General features: G+C 34.7%; 2 protein-coding genes across 7 annotated transcripts; both read left to right on the forward strand.

Annotated features, from left to right (window-relative positions):
• The first annotated feature begins 2,454 nt into the window (after positions 1-2,454).
• Positions 2,455-13,669, forward strand: LOC128680847 (odorant receptor 67c). 6 transcript variants are annotated; one of them, XM_053764294.2, is made up of 7 exons: positions 2,455-3,741; positions 4,320-4,512; positions 4,776-4,872; positions 5,210-5,314; positions 5,819-5,907; positions 6,236-6,302; positions 10,994-11,122. In XM_053764294.2, the coding sequence occupies exons 1-7, from the start codon at positions 3,123-3,125 to the stop codon at positions 11,000-11,002; spliced, it is 1,179 nt and encodes a 392-aa protein (XP_053620269.1). In that variant the 5' UTR covers positions 2,455-3,122; the 3' UTR covers positions 11,003-11,122. The 6 variants fall into 6 exon arrangements, with proteins under 6 accessions (XP_053620269.1, XP_053620268.1, XP_053620267.1 ...); XM_053764293.2 differs by lacking the exon at positions 10,994-11,122 and adding an exon at positions 7,234-7,600; XM_053764292.2 differs by lacking the exons at positions 2,455-3,741; positions 4,320-4,512; positions 4,776-4,872; ... (1 more) ...; positions 5,819-5,907; positions 6,236-6,302 and adding exons at positions 7,607-10,148; positions 11,859-11,955; positions 12,218-12,322; ... (1 more) ...; positions 12,986-13,052; positions 13,511-13,669 and having other exon boundaries at positions 10,994-11,198.
• Positions 13,670-16,263: 2,594 nt separating this feature from the next.
• Positions 16,264-21,868, forward strand: RYBP (Ring and YY1 Binding Protein). The gene is made up of 3 exons (XM_053764246.2): positions 16,264-16,560; positions 20,816-20,988; positions 21,495-21,868. The coding sequence occupies exons 1-3, from the start codon at positions 16,425-16,427 to the stop codon at positions 21,597-21,599; spliced, it is 414 nt and encodes a 137-aa protein (XP_053620221.1). The 5' UTR covers positions 16,264-16,424; the 3' UTR covers positions 21,600-21,868.
• The last annotated feature ends 2,289 nt before the right edge of the window (positions 21,869-24,157 follow it).

The raw sequence follows: 24,157 nt of genomic DNA on the forward strand, positions 1-24,157 counted from the left end.
TTTTTTTGTGATTTACATGCTTTTAAACTGTGACGTTCCAATACGTTACTTACTGTCATTTTTTTGTTTTTGACATTAGCAATAAGTATCAGAAATATACCTAATGTTGTCTGGAACAAATTGCACTTCGCCTTTGCGCTCATAGTTTGAATATTTAGTTCTTTATAATGGCTCTTAAGATTCTTCTGTAAATGATGAAATAAAGATTTATCAATCTGATTTCACTAGTTGGAAAATAGCCAATTAATGAAGAGTTTCCAGCACAAGAGTGCGCCGTGCAACGCCATGTCTATAAATCAGCGATTTTAACATTTATATTTTTAACGGAAGCACCTGACTAATTATAGCTAAGTGATTAATTTCAAAAGACTATAAATAAATCTAATCCAGCAGGCGTACGAACAGAATCAAAATTGTAATGCTTTAAATTGGACGAAAATAATTTGTAAAATCATACTTAGTTGAGTCAAAAAAAATTTACCTACCTCAAGGTAGGTAAATTTTTTGCGCGGGCTTCGCGACGTCATGGCCCCGAACGAAACTGAGAACTCGGTAAGATGTAATGTAGAGGAATGATAAAGTTACAACTTCTATCCGTAGGTTATTTAGAACATAAACATGAAAAATGAAAATATATTAAGTGTACGTTAAATGACAAGTACGCGATATAAATAAATAATAAATATATAAAAATATGTTGCTATGTTATGACTAGGTGTAAATATATATAGGTGTATATATATTTTGTTATTTTTAGTTGTAGTTGGTAACGTTATTATCATTCAAATCACAATTAAAACAATTTACACGCACAAATCATGCAATCAAAACTTAGCTTTTTCTTTTTACACCAATGAGATGATTGAACGATGTTGTTTGAATGCCCTCATTTATTTTACAAAAAAATATCTCTGTATCTATGGTAGGCATAGGGAGTTTTTTCGATTTAGGTATACCTAAATCGAGAAAACTCCCAACCTGCAATTGATCGTCCCCCGACCATAGACAACAAAACAAAACTTCGAACCGACGCCACACTCGACCTGTGCTGCGACAATATTTTTGTGGTTCATAGATGGATGCACACCTGTTGCTACTCTCGCTTTCCTGAATTCAGATCTGAATGTTTCTAAATATTTGACGACCTCGGTGGCGTAGTGGTAAATTTCTTGCCTCTGAACCGAGAGGTCTCGGGTTCGATTCCCGAAAATGATGTTTTTCTTAACCATTAGACCACTAGGTCTAGGTCACCTGTGAACCGTAAGGTCCCAGGTTTAAATCCTACTTGTGCCACGTGAGTTTGTATACTAATCTTACTCATACCGCTTGAACATAGCATGCACATACTGGAGTCTTTGACTTACTGTATTTTAGATTTAAATTCTGGTAATTAAATATATGCTAATTTTATTAATAGTTAAGCGTAATCATATGACCTCATTTAAAAGGTTGAACTATAATTTCAATATTTGAAACGCTTTGTATTGATTTGAATTACTAGTATTTGTAAATATCGAAATTATTATTAGGTCTTATATTTAGTTTACTAAAGCAGTTTACTGCTTGATCGATTTTGTACAAACCAGTTTTCGATTAAAGCTTAAATTGAATTGTTGATGCCCATTTTATGTTTATCTATATATGTATATGTTATAAAAATATAGTATCGTTGAGTTAGTATCCCATAACACAAGTCTCGAACTTAATTTGGGGCTAGCTTAATCTGTGTGATTTGTCCTAATATATTTATTTATTTATTTAAAATATATTTATTTATTTATTTATTTTTTTACAATTGTTCACGGCGGCGACGCGGCCTCGCCCCGTCGTCGCCATGGGGCGCGCAGTTTAAAGTCAACGTCAAACTTGACTGGTGCAACTCACCCTTAATATATTACATTATAATTTCGGCGACTCGCCTATTTCATGGAAATGCATTGAATGTCACATGTCATAATAAATACCCATACACGATTTTCGTTGAAAAATTCAGTGGTAATCATAAGGTAGGTAGACATCACAAATACTAATTAATTAATAATCTAATTGCTAATGTGGATTTTAAGGTAGAAATAAATAATTGATTAAAATCTTAGAGTTATAAAGTGAATGAAGTGGAACAAACTATCAGTTTTTTTATTATTATTACGTGCCAGTTAAATGTCTTACTGCTCTGGGCAAAATCTTTCCTATTTGTATTTCGTTTATCGATGTTTGTCTATATACAAATAGTCTCGCCATCTATAATAAACATATCGATTTGTGGTTTTCCAGGTTTCTGTTTATTTGTTGAATCCAAGTAGTGGCTAATTTTGCCCAGGATTTACTCGTTGTAGTCGGATTCCGCCTTTTCTTGCGCTCTTAGACCAGCTTTATGTTAGAAAAGTAATCGGCGAAATAAAACATCAGCCGAGATTGTACAAGAATATTATATTTTATTGAGAGTGAAGACGGAAGAGCGAAAAGTCAAGATGACATTTTTTAATTTTATTTTTATTTTAGAGTCCAACACTTTATTAGTGGAGGAGTGACTAGTCTCCGACTTTATTGTGTAATACTGCAGTCATCTCGGTTATCATGAGTCAATTGTTTTAATCCAGAATTGAGCGTTCAGTATTTTCATATCTTTATTCGAATCTTCAAAGAACACGACTGATATCTTATTCGAAAGAAAGAAAAACTTTGTTCATCAAGTAATATTATAAACACTTCTCAGGACACCTCATACATCAATATCTAGTAAGGAGTTTAGAATTAGTAACAGTATATCACATATGTAGTAAAATTTAAAATCAAGCCTTCAAGCCTGTCTATATTTTTCAATGTCTGTGGGCGATTTGCATAAATTACAAACTTGAGTTTCAGTATGGCAGAATTTTGTAAGTTGCGTTAAGTTTTGTTTGTTAAACTAAATCTACCGACAGCAAAGTGCAGCATAAACGGATGTAAACAACAAAAATATTTACACCATTAAAAAAATTGTTAAAAGAACTTCCTTCACTCAAAAAAAATACTTTAATAAAGCTACTAGTGAAAGGTATAATAATTCATTTTGCTGCATAATTTGAGTAAGAAGAGCATTTTCTCAAACTTTTGTAGATATAGGAGTCTCAAATTACAAAATGGACGACGAAAATAATTCACATACACAACCAATTGAGTTGCAGACTTTAGATGAATCTTTAGGAAATATTAGTCTCCCATGTCGTCTAGTTGGACTCAACATCGAAGCCAGGGAGAGGAAACTTAAAGATAACCTCGTATATTGGTTCAATATGATCTGGATGAACCTAGCTCTTGTTGCATGTTTTTATTGGACTTATAAACGTATTGTTGAAGGGGAAGACATAACTGAAATCACTTATGTAGCTCCTGGTGCAATTTTGAGCATCATCGGAGATTTCAAAGGTATATTTTCATTAGCATATGAAAACGAAACAAGATTGTTGCTGGCCAATCTTAGAAGATTAGAAAAAAATATTAATGTAAATAAATTGACTGAAATGGAACTGGATATAGCTAAATCTTCATTGATATTCTTGAATCGCGTCGTCAAAATTATGAATGTGCTAAATATAATGATGTTGCTGATGTATGATTTGTCTCCGATAGTGTTGATGGCGACAATGTATTATAAAACAGGAACGTTGGAGCTGATATTGCCATTTTTAGACATTTATCCCTTCGATTCGTTCGATTTAAGGATCTATCCTTTTCTATATTTTCATCAGATTTGGTCGGGTAAGTAATTATAACATCTCCCAACTAACAATTTGTACTTTTTAACAGATTATCCAATAGTTTACTAAATAATATAATAGTTTAGTTCTCTATCAATGTTCAATGAAAATGGGCTACAGTAATGTTTTTTGCACTGCTTCTTCTTCACATACGCTTTAAAAGTCAGTTTTAATTAGTGTATCATCCGAATAAAGAATTTGAAAGTGAATTAAATCTCTGCCTGCAGTAAACAATATTGCCGTTTTTATCAACAAAACAACTTGTTTTTACAAGCTTTTATTTAACTTGCAATATCCCTATATCTGTTTGTGGTGAATCTTGCAACTCACTTTTGAAGTAGACATCTTCAATCGATTGAGATGAAATTCTCTCTGAGTTCATTAGCTCAGCAACCAACCATCGAACTAGGAAATAAACCTGTATATCAAGTGGTCAGAAGCATAGCGGGGGCCTATATTCTGCTTAAAACAGAATTATTATGCTAAAAAAGGAAAACTAATATAGAAGAATATAGCGGTGATTCCCAATAATGTTTCATACAATATCAACTACAATATATTCAATGATTGTGATTACAGAAGCTATCGTGTTATTTCAAGTATGTTCTGCAGATTTTCTTTTCTACACGTGCTGTACCTACCTTTATAAGCAATTTACACATCTACAGTATCAATTTGCTGATATCATATCTCAAAATGAGGTTAAGTCCAATCCTGATGAGTTGAGGCAAAATTTTACGATTTTGATCAAATGGCACCAAGATCTTATAAGGTAATATTCTATTCTAATTTGTTACTATTTGTATTACAGTTATCACCTTAAATTTATTGTATATTAGAATGGTATTAGATTCATGAGAAGTTATTTCATCTAATAACGATTTTTATGCTACAAGTGATTTTATTCTAGCTTCTTCTACAATTTAATTTTGTTTAACAAAATTTAGTTGAGTAATATTCTCAATATTGATCTGAATCTCAATGTTTTTTAAGTTTTGTAACATAATCTTCAGCATTTTATTGTTAATTTTTCAGCAATGCATTAAAATTGGAAGTAATAACATCAAAGTCTGTATTGTCAAATTTCTTAATGAGTTCTCTTGTGATCTGCCTCACTGGATTTAATATAACGGTACTATATTTTTTTTTCGAGCCTAAAATTGATATATCCCAATTCTGAACAAAGATCACTAGGGCTCGGCTCCGTTGCTTCGTTGCATCGGCGTAGTGCGTTGCAGCTATGTTGTTTTCCAAAGATTTTTATATTGACTTACGATTTCTGCGTTATTCGTCGACGTACGTCAAAACAATGGAAGACGATTGAGTAATTGGGCCCGGTCCTAAACTAAAAGTTGTCATCAAGATCTATTATTTAGTAGTTTGTTCTCCTCTCTCTCATCAAATCGTATTCAGGTAGACAATCAAATTCTGTAGTTTTTTTTTATCGATTAAATATTACTTGTTTTCAGACGACTGATGATTTTTCTGCTATAATGACCTTCATGACGTTTTTGTTCATGAGTTTGATACAGGTGTTCTTTCTGTGTCTCTTTGGAGATCTGCTAATGAAATCAGTAAGTATTTACACGGACAAAAAATCTTGCAAACAAATAAAACATCAACACATACATATTCTAGACACAGAATCGGTGGTGAAACCCATCGAAGAGTTGAGCATTTTGCCAACTAAGAGGCTTGAGGCATGTGCTGAAGACAGAAATGCAGATAAGTATATTACGGACACTTTCCTTATGCCAATTCCACCAAAGCAAATAGATAGTGAGGCTTGTTCCCATGAGAGGCCATCCATTTGCCAATAAGAATTTTACAAGTGGTGCTTTCATTAATCTCTTCCAGTTTACACATCAAATTTCCGTGTTTCCAAAGTTATACCTAACAGTGTATAACGGTGAACACACACACACACATTGCACTGAAGATGTTCTTATATCTGTGGGTGAACTTATGAAAAAGTGTGTACAAACAAGCAAAATTTACAACGTGTCTCTCATAATTCTTTACTCTCAAATCTTAATCAGACTAGTCTCATTTATTTTATTTTACTGTTCTGATTCTAGAGTAGCGATGTGAGCGACGCAGCATATAACTATAAATGGTATCTATCTCATGTATCTACGGGCAAAAATATACTTCTTATTCAGACAAGGTAAATATTTCTCTCTTATCCTTGAGTATATTTAAATAATCTTTATGCCGGCTACACACTATACCGACTTCGGACAGATGCCGACGCGATGGATGAACATCGCGTAGTTTGCATGAGTGCTTTTATTTACCGCAATGGAAAACCAGCATTGTATACGGAATCCGCCAAGTTCTGCGAACAGAATTCGGATTTGGCTTTAAAATTAGGCTGCCTGGCTTCAACTTTCTTTGAGGAAACTCAACTCCGATGATAATGGATGAAAAAGAAACCAAGAATGCGTTAAGATGATAGAGAGATATGGTATGTAACCATATGATTATATTTACAGGTCACAAACACCATGCAAAATCACGGCGGCAGGTTTTGCTGATGTCAATCTTAGAGCTTATACGAAGGTAAATAATGTAAAAACAGTTATCACCGTCTTTTCAGCCGCAGGGAGTATATTGCTGGACACCCTCCCTCAAGGATGAGTACAGTGTTACAATATTCACGAAGTGGTAAGATCTTCTTTTTCTTCTTGACCTTATGCCACTCATGTGAGGTCGCCTCAGTATGTAAGTTCGGTTAGTTCCATTCATCGTCGTCATTTGCCATATCCATTGATTGTAGGTACTCCTTTCCTGTTCGTACTATCCTTGACATACTCCATCCATTGCTTCCTAGGTCTTCCTCTATTCCTGGAAAGATACAGTACCTGAATGAATCCTTGGAGCAATGAGGGTCTTTCCACATGTAAAAAAAAGATTAGATATAGTTTGTGCAGATGGAAGTACTTTTATGGTGTACTATAAGTGTTGTTTCAGGTACTTAGTACATCGTGGTCATATTTTGCTCTGCTGAATTCTCTGTACGGTTCGCAACGCACATAAAAGTCACCCTAATAGTTAAGGATCCCACTATAAGATGACCTTCACCGAGCTGGTTAATGGATGTAAAGTATTTTATATCGTATAAATAGTGGGCTAGGTGAATTTATATATTAAATGGTGAAAAATAAATTTTATGTATTTAAATATGTTAATAACAATTGTTTCCTTATTCTTCTTATTGTTCCTTTTTAGGTACAGACTGGCAAGGATATTTTTGTCCGGGTGGTTCTTGTATAATTTATTAGACGGTAGCGACTTTGTCACCGGTATAGATATTCTTGTCACTCTGCAAATATTATGCTCATAGAAATAGTAATTCCTTGTAAGGGTATAGCCTCCCTCTTCACACGTACTCGTTGTGGGACGAGCTATGCCATGATTTTGCTTAGAGTTTACAACGTGTTCTTCAAAAATAGCGTGGAAAGATAACGCGCTTGTGACAACGCTGTTGCAGGCGTCCTTAAGATGAGGTACTGGAATCTGTGGCGGTTACCACATATCAGGGTGGGCTGTACTTATTCCTGCTTAGAAGTAAGTAGGTATGTATAACAAAAATATTAATGGTATTCAATTCATCGCTCATTATGACACTCTATACCTATATTGAAAAAAGTTTTTCTCTCTCTCTCTCTTCATAGTCGTATTCCTCATGGCTGAGGGTCGTAGTCTATACGTGGTATGAAACACTTTGTTGGCACTAAGTATTAATGGAGTGGTTTGCCATAGCTTTGTCCATTTCACACAAAAGTTAATAATCAACCAGAAGATGTTTTCCATCACCGGAAGCAAGTGGTGGTCCATGAGAACTACTACAGACGAGTCAAATTTTTGTGGAACGAGTAGGATTGGAACATGGGACCTTTCGATCCACATGGCGTCTTAGCTATTAAACCAACACCGCTTCAAAAGTAGAGAAACATTTTGATACAAAAAAATAGCATTTATTTACCAATAAAATGAAATCAACATTTGAATAGAAGCAATGGAAGCTAATACTCGTGTAATAAAACTACGCATTCGATACAATAGTTCAATCGTAATAATAAACATCGATTACGCACTCGATTTGCCACTCGAATCGATTGCTCGGTTCAGAATGGGAATTTATGTCAATTGGTATGCGTCATAAATTTCTAGATGATCGATTTGACTTCATCAGAACGGAGTGGAGATGAGGAATAAGTCTCTCTCTCTCTCTCTGAGCATTTTCCCGGTTTCTTCCACAGCCTTTCTTTTTTTTCTCCTCCACTTCGCATACATTCTTAGATGTCATTGGCACGCATATAATATTTGACAACCAGTCGCGGATTTATCTGTATGCTGAATAGGCTCGAGCCTATTCAGCATACAGATAAATAGGGCAGCAAATTTCAAATGTTATTAGCTTTCACCGCATATCCTGTCCAATTGAGGAATTTGATGTTTTTTATAGGTACCTATTTGCGAAGGTATTATAAATTGCTTACTGGCGGCAATTGTATTAATCCGCCATTGTTGACGACAACGAGCCAGCACTGGTTTGCCCCTTCTGCCAGGGCCAGGCGAAAGCGGCTTGGCCATACATTTCCCTACATCCAGCTCTGATTTCACGACCTGCTTGACATCAACCATCTTTGGAACTGATGTTGCTTAGGTACCTTTTGTCAAAGCTAAGTTCATACAACGTCCACCTAAGATATATGTAGTGGTTTTATTAAGGGACAGAACCACAAGACGCGCGTTTTGGAAATCATCAAGTGATTTTTAACAGTAAAACGATTTTAATGTCCTTTATATAAGTAAGCTTACATAATTACCCGTACATTAAGGTAATAACTAGAAATTAGTTTAATTGTGTTTTACTACGCAATTATTGACAAATAAGTACATGTTATTTAAACAAGTAGTTATTACGTTAAATAACATGTTTTGTTTTAAGAATGATAGACAAATATAGCTCTTTATTTGGACTAGCAGCTTCGCCCCATGGAATTTTGTGATACTGCAAGAAATACGTGAATTCAAATAATAGTCAATACGTGAATTCAATAATAGAATAAAATATGTGAATTCAAATAAGGGTTTTTATTTTATTTATTTTCTTAAGGCCGTAATCCATGTCCACGTCTTGACCGTTACACCACCACCGCTTCAAAGATAGATATGACAATTATTCATATAGAAAAACACACAAAATACAGTTTTTATCAAAGTTAAAATCATTAATAAAAGGGCACAGAGTACTTAACCACAATACCTAATCGTGTGCCGCAGTGATAGCTCAGTGCATATTTTACTGAAAAAGCAGGGCACTTGCATACTGATACCACCTAATACAGGATTGCGTGAACAACGAATATGTACTGGCTTCTGTGGCAGTTGAATTAGAGACACATATCCTTAGCACCAAGCTACAATGGCATTCCCATGAACACGCAAGGATATTAAAGAGCTTAACACATTTTAAAGTTATTCCTACAAATATTGACCGGTGCTCTAAACGGAACAGTTTAGTGCTATTCGGTCGGTGCACTGAATGGCATACCACGATTTTGGTTGACATACGTTCAAACGATCACTTTTATATATGTTACTGAATACGGTTTTTAATTATCAGACTTTTTTAAATTGTATACAATTAACTCAAGTATACGTAAGGACAACCCTTCATTTGTTAATTAATTTTAATCGGTCATTAATTAGAATCTTGTTCACGAAATAATTGCTTTTATCATCCTCTTTTAAACTCATATTGAGTCTTCTTCACGTTAATACCATTTGAAAAATACAAAATGGCGGAACAAAAGTCACTACTCGACGGCTTGTTAAAGAATATCAAATTTGCATTTACATGGACCGGATTATCATTGGAAAGCAGAAAGAGAAATAGCATAGACACTATAAAATGTAGATCTTTATACATTTTCAATTTCATCTGGCTAAATAGCGATATAATTAGCGCTGTAAGCTGGTTCGCGGAAGGAATTGAAAACGGCAAAACTATTACTGAGTTGACCTACTTGTTTCCATGTACAACATTGAGTTTTCTCGCCAGCATGAAATCATTGTATCACATAAAAAAAGAAGATTCAATCAACCAAATCGTTGATGATTTGAGAGAGTTGGAAGCAAATAAAACGGGTGACATCAAGAAAATAGAAGATAATATTAATAAGGAGATACATTTTTTAAATTTTGTAACTTCGCTCCTGAACACGCTAAATGCTATGATGGTTTTAGTCTTCACTACAAGTCCGTTGGTCCTTATCGCCGTTAAATATATCAAAACTGGTGAAGTGGAATTACTATTGCCATTTTTAGACGTCTATCCGTTTGATCCGTACGATATGAGATATTATCCTTTTCTGTACATCAAGCAAATATGGTCAGGTAAGAAGACTATTTACTGAAATAAATAGCACGATCAAAAAAGGGAATATGCATTTGTTTTTATTACTCCAATTATATTTTCATTACTAAACAAAGAGTCTCCTAACGGGCGTACCAAGATGGTTATTTTACATAGAGGATTGCTATAACGGTGCACGGGTGTAACGCTGCCGGCCTTCTTGGAACCCTTCGTTACTCCGACGTGTTGGAATCTCTATTTCATTTATAAAGTTGGGTTGTTTATTTTAATAATATTGATCTGAATAAATACTAGAGTAAATTTAATGTTGTAACAAATAACTTCTAAAACAACTGACATATATGTATTGTATATCTAGTTCCCGGTTAAAAATAAATCTCCATTTTTAACCTTATACCAACAATATTTTCTGTGTTTTTTTTGCAAAAAATATTTTCCAAAAAAGACACAGAAAATATTGTTGGTAACTTTAGCACCGATTTATTGTTAAAAACGATGCGTTAACGTAACATGTTTTTTTACTTTATTTACAAAGTAGATTAATACTAATTCCTCAAAAATTACTTCATTACTAACAGAAAATCACAGCTTATCGCTTCTGCGGCGGTTTTCTAGAAATGTCACAATGTTACTGGAATGAAATTTAACAGCGTTTACTGGAATAAATATAATTAAAATATATACAGATATGTATTTGTAATGACTGCTGATTTTCTGTAAATGCGGAGTTGTTTTTGTTTAGAATACCGTACACATACTTAGATCAACAAAAAAGTACCTACTCAGAAGTACCCAAAGGGTAAAAAAAGAACTATCAGTCTATCTGAAGGAAGGGATTTGGAAGCATATTTTTAAAAATTTTCAGAATGTATAGTCCTCCTCGAAATTTGCGCATGCGACTATTTTTTCTACACTTGCTGCACATACATACGTATACAGTTCTTATTATTACAACAAAAGATGGCGGAAATAGTTCCTGACAAGAATATTTCGTTCGGTATCATAAGGAATGATGAGGAGATTCGTTGCAAGTTGATAGAATTGATCCAATGGCATCAACAGCTAATAAGGTAATGTGGTCGAAGTAAGGGGAGAATATTTTTGAAGTGAAAACTTCTTTAGCGGCTTTATGCACTTTTTGTCATGGGTAAAAAAGTTCAACTTGCGTCAGGACAGATCGAAAATTCGTAAGACGTCATAACATTCAAGCTTTCACTTCTGCAACCCGATATATATTTTTTACTTCTCCTTAATTCTCAATCTTCTTGAAATTGTCCCAATGTTGGTTTGTTGCACCAGTCAATTTGGATATTAAATTTAAACAGCGCGCCGCCGGCATTTAGACAAAATGTCGTCTTTTGCGACGTTCTGCGCACGTTAAAGTTGACATCCAGGTTAACTGATGCAACTTACTCTTAATTATGAGTAGGTACGGAGAATTTATTTAATAATACAATTTATTTTTATAAAAATGTTACAATACAAAAGTACCTATATTACTTATATACTTAAAGAGGTAAGCGTTTGTGGGTTTGTATGTTTGAATCTCTCCGAAACTACTGAACCGATTTCAAAAATTCTTTCACCATTGGAAAGGTAAATTATCCAAGATTGCTATAGGCATTTTTATCTCAAAATTCCCACGGGAGCGAAGCCCCGGGCAACATCAGCTAGGTTATATTGGTGTTTGTTTGTATTATTATATTGTTATTATATTATATTGTTTGCAGATCATCAGAAATGTTGGAGGTTATCTACGCGAAGTCCACTTTGATGAATTTCCTCACCAGTTCTATTGTCATCTGCCTCACCGGTTTTAACGTTACGGTAGTATTTTAGATATTACTAAAGTAGAAAATAATAACTAGGTAAGGACCATCTCCCATTTTCTTATTAAGGTGACGCCTTACGTGAGTCCCTACTAATTCCATGAAGTATTCCATTTGTATCAAACCCAGACACAAAACTTCACGTCACACACAAAAAGTAAAAAATAATCATCTTTCCCTCTAATACTAAGAAGTTCATATTAGGTACCTAGTATATTATGGTCTCTTTAATAAATATGTGTAAAAATTTTTATGTACAGACTATTACAGACGTCGCTTTAATCATAATTTTCATGACGTTCTTGTTCATGGGTCTTCTACAAGTGTTCTTCTTGTGCTACTACGGAGACCTGCTCATGAGATCAGTAAGTTCTTTATTTGCAAATACTTATTTCGTTGCAAAGATCTTTTATTTTTTTTAATATTGCCGAATATACTTATGTTTGATGAGATAGATAGACCGCAGACAGGGATATATAGAAGAGAATGGGGAAGTATTTGCCCAGCACTAGGATAAATTATCGTTTTTTTTTTAAATTCGGTGCTTCTCGGTATCGAGAGGCAAGGTCGCCATGTGACTGTAAGAGTTGTGATTCAGACTACGACTAGCGTCAGTCGTCGGCTCTAAATTACTGTAATCAGAGTCGTTTATTCGGCTCTAAATTACTGTAATGGAAATTTTAAGGTGATTTTGATTATACCAAATAAATATTTTTCTTTCTTACATTTTGTCTGTTGCAGAGTATGGAGCTAAACGAATCTATTTACAACAGCCGATGGTATCTTATGGATTCTGCTTTCGGAAAGGAACTTCTGTTTGTACAGAAAAGGTAAAGCTAAAAAAATGCAAATATCAATACGGGCCTTTTTCAGGCAATATGAAATGTACTTAGGTACCTTTTTGATATTAACGTCATATATTACAAAGTTTGGCATTGACAGAACGAGACAAAACACACTTTAGCTTAAAGAAGCTTTATTTTTTTTAACAGGGCTAGTTTCTTACGGAACTTCCTTTTTTACCACAGATCACAAAAGCCCTGCAAACTAACTGCTTGGGGTTTCGCTGACGTCAACCTTAGGGCATTTATGAGGGTGAGTTGAACGGTAGGAAGTGGTGTTGAATGGTAGGAAGTGGATTTGAATGGTAGAAAGATGAGTTGAATGGTAGGATGTGTAGTTGAATGAGAGAAAGTGGTGTTAATTGGTAGAAGTTTTTTTAATAATAATTCATTAAAACTTTATCTGTCAAAAGAACTAAAATTTGTGATATAAAATACATATAACATACATGAGCCATATCACATTGACAGGTCAATGTGTAATATTAGGTAGTTCTTAAAGAGTTTCGACAGCGCTGCGCTGCGGCAGCGCTGTTATTAGGTACGAACCGTCATTTTCTTGAGGAAGTAAGCATTTCCAAAATATTCATTGTTTTAAAGTCAGATAGTAAAACTAATTCTTGTCTTTATTAAAATTATGCCCGACATTGACTTCCATTTACGGCATTATTATTACGCAGAAAAATACATTTAGTTTTTTTTTTATTTCAGGTACTAAGCAGCTCTTGGTCTTACTTTGCCCTTCTCAAAACAGTTTACAGCAGCCAGAGGAGTTAGATTAATATTTTATTGTCATGCTCTGATAATTATGCACCTAATATGTATTTACAAATTAATAAAGTATCTAGTCTAACGGTCTACATTGTGAAATACGTTTTTAATTATTCTATTATAGCTTTCCCGAGTATTGTATACTAAGCCCGATATTCATCCTTGACGAACGACGACATATTACCTGTCGATCTGTTCGCGATAAACTAAAAAATTGCTATAGGGATTTTCGTGCGGTTATATACAGTGGAAGGTAATAAAAGGGAGTGGAAGGGTGTATAAGTTATGTTTTTACCCGAGCAAAGCCGGGACCAGTTTTATATAAGTACTTACTAATTTCTTTTTATTCTGAATCAATCACCGCGATGGGTTGTCGTGGGTTTCTACAAAATAAAACGCAGAAAAAAGGCTAGAAAGTATAACAAACATGTCATTATTTATTAAACGTGCAGAACATATCCCTTCAGGGTGTAATTTTAGTTTCTGAACATAATATTAGACCAAATTGCTTTCGGATACTCAGGTAGGAGCGAAACTCGAATAGATGCGCTCCAATATACGCACAAAAAATGGTCGCTTTTCTAAGAATTCCGCCACGAAACTTAAAGGATATTTTTTTTATAAGTGGCACGACTATTTATAGCTGCGTTCCGATTTACTTACAAATAAAATGAAAATTCAACTCTATGCTCATTTAAAAAAGTTTTTTTTAATTTGCGTGTTGTAACTGGCTGGTTGAAAATTAGATTCCGCCAAAATTTTGAAATGTGTTCGATTTCGTCCCTTGAGGATATATTTTTATGTTCTGTTGGTTATTATTAATCTGTGGTTCTGTGAATTGCGTAAAAACTTATGTAAGGTCTGTTAAGTCGGTTTTAAACCGAACCATATTGTTAGATTTGAATAAAACTATTTCTAAGGAAGACATATGTACGGAAGACAAAAATGATGATGTCTTCCCAATTTCTCCTTAATTAATGTACCTAAGTACTTAGTAGCATGAAATTTAGAGTGAGTGATGAGTGATTTTACACCTTTTAAATTTATACCGAAAACAAATTAATTTTGTCATAATATGCAGTTTGAAGAAATAATTTCATATGTCAATGTAAATAGATGTGTCAATTAGGTACCTACATAATTTTCTAGGTATGTTCTCAAGTCTCATTATACTTAGTTTTAACAAGAACGAAGACTATATAATAATAGCATAAAAGAACGATATTTAAAAAAAATCGTTGAAATAAAACAGAATAAGTATCTATGCCATATACTTTTTTCGCGCATACCTATTGTAAACCTTACAATTATAAAGATTCGACGTGCTCTGACTGACTGGTCTGAGGTTTACGCGGCAGGTGCATACCTATTACAAATTCTGCCCGGGCGACCGCATCTGACCGGTTTCCTAATGCATAATCTATGGTAAAAATATGCATAGTCTTTGGAAAATGGCGCGCGACACTGTGGGAATTCTCAGGTTACAATATAAGTCGTTAGCCTAGCCGAGACTTTCTTTTTTTAAACTTTTGATGACGTCCCTCTCCCTTATTTTTCGACCCATCTCAGTTCAAGGCCAAGTTTGATCATTCTTCCAAAAAATTTTTTGAGGTTATCACGCCATCTACTCGTCTGCCTCTACCTCGGCCCTCAGTTACCCGAAAAGTAGCTAATTTTGCGCACCCTTCTATCCATATGCCTGTCCCGCTCAGTCCCATTTCAGTCTGGGCGTTCTGGCACCAACTTACATTCTGAATTTTTGTCAGAGAGCCGTAATTTCGTGTTCCGGATTTTCATTGTCTAATAAGACTGAGACGAAGACGGATATGCTGCGCTCCATTGCTCGCTGGCACACTCTTGAGTGGTCAGCCTAGGCGTGGACGAGTTTTCTCTATCTCTTATCTTCGCGTTTTCCCGGTTTCTTCTTCAAATGTTAAGTGTCGGAGCCAGAAAGAGACAAAACATGAGTCTAACAACAGATAAAGACTACGCAATACAATTTGGAAATGTGCAATTTGCAAGAAAACCAGTGAAAAGAAAAAAAAAACATGTTTCGATTATTGTGGGATCATCCCGTTTGTATTATTTATATTTATAAAAAGTAGTCCCCCTGTCGCGTCTGTCTGTATGAACGTGATAAACTCAAAAACTAACCGGTCATCTCTCCTAACTCACTCTATCTATAAAAAAACCGCATCAAAAGCCATTGCGTAGTTTTTTAGAAGATCTAAGTGTACAGAGGGACAGACAGACAGCGACAGTGATTATAGTTTTACCCGAGTGAAGCCGGAAAAAGTCGCTAGTAAGAACTAATGTTAAGTCCTGCAACTTGAACTAAGTCTCAAACATGAATATTTATAGGCAAAGCATAAATCGCTTTTACCTTGACACAATATAAAATCAAAAATCGGATAATGAAAATAGGAATGTAAATACCTTAAAAAAAACTAAAAAATAATTAAATTAACTCTCAAAAATTACATAGGTGAATCGGTAATTTAGTAAAAATAAATGCAATATACCAATATATTGTATTAGGTACTGCTGTTCTTACCGAATAATAAAAAAGAATTGTATTCCTAACTTTTACTCCAAGCGCCATCTCATAGTAAAATTAGGACCAAAAGTAAGATAAAGCAGTGAGAAATTCGCGCCTGCGCTGTTTTACCGACTAAAATTGACAGTAGAGCTGTCATGGCGTGCGTTTTGAAGTGTGCGTTTTGTGCACAGTAAAACATAAATAATGAGTTACATATTGCTATATTTACACAAATACGATAAAAATTGGTGTGGTTATTGTAAAGTATCATGATTATAGTGAGTTAATTGCATTTAGACGCAACTGTGCGTTAAAATGGACAAGAAAAATGCTATACGCCGAGCCAAAAGGCCTTCGAAAGTGCTCGAGGAAAACTATTGGGATTGCAGCGTTTGTACTTACAGGAATAACGCTGAAGCGTTCAAATGCTCAATGTGTGATGTCAGGAAAGGTAATACATTGATTAATTATATATTAGATGCATTCCTTCATCCAAAACTCGAGGTTGTAAAACTGTCTATTTTGACATCGATTTTTCGGCAACCTCTGGTTTTGGCGGGGTCTTAGGGCCACGTATGAAGTTTCCAATGATTCTTTGGCATAAATTTGCATATAATTCGGGATTTTTTTTTGATGGGAGTAAAGAGCTACTAACCAATTGTAACTGGTATAGGATGTAATCACTTAATTAGACTTAGGTAGCATTTATATTAGCGTATGTATTTATTCATATATTCATTAAGTAGGTGATATGTATACATCTATAAAATACAATTCAAAGAAAAAAATTCAAATAATATGAAGTTAAAATTGCATTACTAAGACTCCATATAATCATAATTTTGTGTCAACTAAAATACATTGTTTTATTGTGGGCGATGTGTCACATAACACATTTTGCAAACAAAACATAGGTCATAAGCATAACAGCATCCATCATAGTTCATAATGTAAAGCAAACATTGTAAGTGTAACATATTTATAAGAGGTTACAAAATTTCTACTTGTTCTCCAAAAACATAAACCGAAAAAGTAATGAACAGAACCCCACACAATGTGGGCACAGATTATATAAATACTCTGAGTAATGTGTGTGAATCCGCAGGCAAAATCTAACTTACTTGTATGTTAAGCTAAATAGTCCCATGCTATTTCCTCAGTCATCTCAAACCAGTATAAAATAATTTAGAATGAAATTATTATCCTTTGCTCAACAAAAAGGTATTAAAATGTACAAAAAGGATAAAAGAAAATGTTGCCGGGTGAACAAGGTGCCACCAGAGGTATTTGTACAAAAGTAGTCTGCATGAGTACCTCACTTGCATCGATTCCTGCCGCCAAACAGCAGTGCTTGCGATGTTGTGTTCTGGGTTGAAGGGTGACAAATACAGTATGGTTACAATATAATACAAAACCCTTTATTGCTACAAAACCCTTTATTGCACATAATAAAAATATGTACACTTTCAAACTGGAAAATTAAATTATATTCACTAAAGGCAGCCTTAACATTGTGACTAATCATTGAATTTGAGTATACAATTACACAAAGAAATATGGCAAGAAAATTATCTTATAAGCGATGGTGTTTGTTTACCATTAGGCAACCCGTATGCTGGTTTGCCGACTATGCTATAAAAAGTGCATATAAACAGTTGAGTAAGGGAAAACTCGTAATTGATAGAAGAATACAGAACAATCTGCAATTTGACACAGTTATTTCTGTCATTTGGCACAGTATATTTTAACATTGTAACCATGGATTGTGCAGGCCAATGCAGTTTGTGCATGTGTATATTACACTTTCCCTTACCATTAAACATTTACAACATTTGTCACAGATTGTTTTTATGTGTTGCATAAATTACTGCATCATAATGTGTTTTATGTGTCTCTGTATTTAACAGTATTTATAAACACAAATTGCCACAAATTTGGTTAAGATTTTTTATTTTGGTCGCTGGGCTCAGTTTATTTACCATTCTGAACTGGGGGGACATGAATGATGATTAAGTATTTATGGTCTTCTAAAAATTAATCAGTATACCTAAGTATATAACAAAGAAGAAACCTTCCCTTTTTGTAATCTATAAATGAAGATAGTTTTAACTCCAATGAATTGCCCAAAATTTATATAAATTTTATGAACTATGCACCAACTACATAAAGATTCAATGCATAGTATAATTAATTGGCTGTGCCTGGCATGCAATATAAACAAAATGTATGTTAAAAGACTGTATTCAAATTTCAACTCTATGTCTTACGTAATACAGTTTGTTATTATTTGCATTATGATGTAAACTTAGTTCGTAAGTCTGCTAAAACGACAGGCAGCGCTACTGCCGCGTATAATCCCACCAAAATGAAATGCAAAGAAATGAAGAATGTTTGCGTACGGCAAATAGTCATTTCAATTCGGTCGGATTGGTATCGTTGACCTTTGTGACGTCAGAATGTACTTGAGAGTACAGTAGTCTACAGTTAACAGCTAATCATGTGATGCATCGTTCGTTTTCGATGTTTTCATCGAGTATTTATAATGGATTGCAATAAATGTTGCTCGTTTAACGATGAAAGGTTGTTATTTACTTTTTATAGTCATTATTATGTCATAAGTATAGTTATCGGGCGACATGCGTGTCATTCTGATTAGTGACCTTGGGTTCGTTGACCTTTATGACCCAGTATAAGGCTGGCCTTACACTTTGATGTAAATTTATGTAAGATGTTGAATTTAATTTCTAAAATTAAACTTTTTTGCGAAAGTTGTTTAGAGCTAATTAAAATTTCAAAGTGTTGCATACGGGGATGTGGAACTTTTTGCATCTGCAATATCCTTGCTCCCGACGTCTAATTCATTTCGAAATTAGTATGGAATATCGGTAGCTCATAGGACATTGACATCAGACATAATAGACAGTACTTTGTCAATCAAGAAAGAGCGGGACTTAGGTACAGCGAGTGAGGATGCAACCGGGAAAACGCTCAGATGAGAGGCAGAGATACAGGCCTGTAAGCAGGATAATACGTCCAAAGCATGGGTGTATGGATACTTTTAGTCATGTATTTCAACCATGGGTGGTTCTCAGAGCGTTTCGACTGCTGCGGCTATGAATTTCATGCCGAAAAATATCAATTGTTTCTTATCAAAATCCTAACTGGATAGTTAGAATCGTAATCCTAACTTGTTATAAATGCGAAATTAAGTTTGTTAGTTGTTTGTCACACCAATGCTACTGATATTTTGCATACATGTAGTTCATGGTACGGAGAAGCATATAGGTATAATTCATCTCGATAAAAAAACTGTTTCCACGCGGGCGAAACCGCTAACAAATTAGTACCAAATAAGTGACGAACGAAACAGCCTTCTCTCTACTTCAGTAATATAATAGTAAATAGTTTAGAAGACATTAGTATATATTTTCTAAAGCATTGCTACCTTGTTCTCTAACCAGCTACACCGAATACGCATTAGCGCACTTGTAAAAGCCCGCTATTTACACACTATCGCCGAACTACAGATATCGAAACGAATGCATGAACATTGTATAGTTTGGGTGAGAGCTTTTATTTACCGCAATGAAAAATCAGTAATGTACGCCGAATCCGCCAAAGTTCGGCGAACTATATCGCGATATGTAGTAGGCATAATGCTTCGGACCTAGGTATGCTTCGAACCAATTGGAAAAAAAATGTACTTCACATAAATACAAACAAACTGTTTAAGGAATAGTCAGTGTTACATAAATCCGGACCGAAGCTGAAAATATACCACAAAACTATCTAGATTAGACAGAGGTGAAAGTTCCAAAACTAATGTGGATATCGTGTCCCCGCGGCAATGTTGTCCCGAAGAAAACAGCGTCCCTTGTTAACAAAAACTTTGCCTTACATTTTCCTACCAGCCAGGGCGAAACCACGACGCATTCGCCCTAAGGGACCTTGAAAATAGAACTATATACCTCCCTGCTGCTTTCTACCCACAAACAATCCACCACTGTACCATAAACCACCGTACTCCAATGAACATAAAGTTGAAAGTTCCGCAGCTAAGTTGAATTTACAGCTTGCGGTGTAAAAGGGTAGATTTAGGAATACTGTTTTCCATTGAATAGGGTTTAGCGATAGATTTTAGACTTAGTTTCAAGTGCATACGAGCCATATTGGATTGGCTAGGAGTAAAAGTAGATTTCAGAGTTTAAAAGCAGAACAATGCTAACTTTCATTGGAAATGCATATTATAGAGTAGAATTTAACAGCGGAATTGTTTTAATGAACTAGGTACAATAACTGCTTTTGGCTTCGTGCGTGTGTTCTTTTTTACCCCACATGATGGAAATTCCAATAAGTGCCTGTAATACGGGCGACGTACCCCTGAATAATATTCCTAATGAGGGTTGACGTCAAGAAGGCGCCGGTTTGCTAGATGGGTTTACCCGAATGCAACAGGAAACACACGATGATGAGTCAGTGTCCAATTTCAATACTGCTGATGAAGCAAGAATTTTGTATAAGTTGGAAAAGTGAATGTGAGAAAAGTTGTCTTAAGGAACGTATTACAGTGCTTGAGGTTGCTAATATAAAAAGCTAATATGGATTTGTCTAGCAGCTGCTTTCATCTGTGACTACGTTACGATATTTCATCAGCAAGTGGTTCACCACTCACCACAGGTCCTTAACATAAACTCCGTATATCTTAGGTACGTCAACACGCAAACCTCGCATCAACCCAGCGCTGGTGGCGGCGCAGGCGGCCGGCACCGCGCCCACCAGCTCACAGAAACGACCACGGTCTGCGAATTCGCTCAAGAAGAAACGAAGGCATCCACCAAGACTCAGCAATGTTGATAGGAGCTCCGCACAGACCAGAGAGGTAGGAAGACAATTTAGTTATTACATTATTTGATAATGTCCACCAGAATCAAAGCAAATGAAATCACGATCTGCTCAAGAACTCACGAACTTCCTCAAGAAGAAATGAAGGCATCCATCAAAACACTGCAATGTTGATAGGAACTCTACACAGACCAGAGAAGTAGGAATTTGTTTAGTGAAACTCTAGAATGCAGATAAAAACACGGTCTGCTTTCCCAAGAATAAATTAAGCCAAGACTTAGCAATGTAGATATGAGCTCGAACATAGGAAGACGGTCATGTTAAACACACTTGCGCGTTATTATTGTGATCATTTTAATAAAAACGATTAATTAATAAATAAAACTACGTGCACAATTCAACTGCGGAACGGAAGAGAGATTTTTTATTCAGTGTTGTCACATTCAATACATAGACAAAAGCAAAGGTACCTAATAGGCCATGACATCTATTATTATACTACAATTATTATGGTTAAAAGTGACCAATTCTCAATTCCCCCAGGTAACAGTTAGCGGCGTGACGGTAGTGATAACCGAATACAAACCCAAGAAGTCAGTGTCCAGTTCGTCGAGCGACATGGAGTCTTCCAACGACGCGCGCCCTTGATCTCCAGCCCCCAATCTGAATCCGAGGGTTCTGCTAGAAGCTATAGCCGAAATCAACAATAACCAGGTGAACAATAACCAATAAATTATCAGTTTTCCCCCAAGGTTGATTAGTAGAGAATGCCCGGCCTTTGTACAGTCACACCCCACACCTTACTGCCAACGCAGAACATGGCACATATTGTATTAAGTTTCCTAAGTATACATATATATAATACGTCGGTGTCAGGTTTTTGTGACATCTACTGTACTATATACCATATACTGTGAATAAATAAATTAGTATTGAACTTGTGTTTAGAGGACTGCGCTGAGCTTTATTGCTAAGAAAAGGAATATAGAATATCGGTTGATTTGACTGTGTCTTGTTCTAGATTGAGGTATTAAGGCCGTAAGTCTCAGGGAAAACATGGCCGAAATAAAATAGATTTATAAATGTGACATCTCGACTGAAGCAAGTAATTCCGTTATTGCAATGTTTACTGTTGAAATAAATAAAATGACTAGTCGTTCGCCACGAACACAAACCTCGCGAACACAATAAATGTATGATGAGTTTTTACAAAGTAGTGAATTTTTAGAAAACGACTTAACCTATTCTCTTGCCCAACGAACTTAAAAATTCCATTGACAGCTCTTACATACCCTTTAAATTTAATAAAAATCAGACCAACGGTTCGAAAGTTATCACGTTACAAACATACATGTATACAACAAATGTATTTTTGCCCCAAGTTGAATTGTAGACTCGCTACCTCGACCTCGCTCGCTTCATTAAAACCTATTCAAAATTGTCTAAAATCTATTCGGACATCTTAAAGGACGGATTTTGGTAAACGCACACATTTAACATAAAAAATAATGATAGGAAATTGAAGAAAAAGATTTGTCCCTAAAAATATGACTTCTCAAGTGGAAGCAATTTTTATTGACATAAATGTTTTGAAATGTTGAAATCATTGTTTTAAAAGTTGTTCTCAAAATAAACGGGCAAACCGTAAAAATAATCCTTTGGATTGTGTAAAGTTCGTTTTTCTTGCAAGTCTTATTATATAAACAACAATTTTAGCATGTATTTTTATGGTTTTACAGCAATATGAATTAAAATTGACTTTTTAGGAAATTACTTTCGCTGTTAATATATGTTTTCCCTTAGAATGTATAGGTTTGAACTAATATTTAATTTATTATCAACAAAATTCAACAATCTGTGAAGATTGTTTATATGTTAAGAAAAAACGGAGTGTACTTACAGAATGTTTACTAAAATATTGTTCTTTAAAAAAAAACTAGTGGTTATATATATCACTTTTAAGTGCTATGTGCCTGTAATGCGTAGCTTCGACCAGAATTATCGGATATGTATGGATTGCCGCATATTCTAAATTGGTGTATTTTAAGGGTGCGTTTTTGTAGCCTATACAGAGTCAGTATCACACATATTATGTGCTAAAAAGACTCGCCTGTATGTGCAACGGATATGGGCAACTCGCCCATTTAGAAGATCCTTTTTTCTTCCGAGCGTATAACGTGTGAGTGTGACTGAAACGGACTATATACGCGCTAACACTACGCGTGTCTTATTTTGTAATTATACGTAGTGAATTAAAAGCACATACACATGCTCCACTTACAATGAAACTTGGCACAGCAATAGTGCGTCAGTATTAGTATTAAAGTTATAGATTTAGTCAGATAATATGGAGTTCTGACAGCTGCGTGACGTGAAAATGTAACTTCCACCTAGTCTATTTCATTCATGCACCTTATGTGAGACAGAAACGGGCGAATCGGCCTTCTCTTGGGCACATAAGGTGTGAGACAGACTGTAAACACGCTACGTTAACGCGTGACAAAGTGAACGTTAATCTTAATTATATCATATTTTCATACATTCAATGTTACATTTACATTTCATTACATTTAGATTTTCATCAAGACTGGTGGTAAGTAGTGTTAAGTGACATGACAAAGAATTGGTTAAGTTCATTTTTGATTAAATAATATATTTGAATGAAAGAATGATTTTGAAGTAATATAATCAGATCAATAGTTAACATAGCCATTAGTTGTATTTGTATTTGTTCGAAGTCTAAAACTACCCTCGCAGGTCAATATATGTCAACAAAGTGCCCTTTTTGGCCTGACCACCATAACAATTAACTGTTCATCAAGTTATTTTATAGAAAACAGTAAACTATACGATATGAATAATAATTAAAATAAGCTTTAAGATTAGAATTTTATGAATTCAACAATTTCCTAATTAATTTCTTTGTATATTCTCGGTCATGTTAAGATAATTTTAATTGCTTATTGTTATAATAATAACTTATTAATAACTTTAAGGTATATTTATTTTCATTCTCATGAATTGGTAAGGATTGAAATGTAAATAGATGATGGCCAGTAGCCACTGCCAAAATGATGTATGTATATAACGAGGAAGTAGGGCGGTATGGATAAGATAGCGAATAAAATATATTATTATATAAAGAATATTTCAGTTTCTAAAAAGAGACTTCAATTTTGACATAAATTTCCAGGATTTCCTATTTC

The sequence above is a fragment of the Plodia interpunctella genome, chromosome 25 (genome assembly GCF_027563975.2).
Source record: "Plodia interpunctella isolate USDA-ARS_2022_Savannah chromosome 25, ilPloInte3.2, whole genome shotgun sequence".
Taxonomy (NCBI): domain Eukaryota; kingdom Metazoa; phylum Arthropoda; class Insecta; order Lepidoptera; family Pyralidae; genus Plodia; species Plodia interpunctella.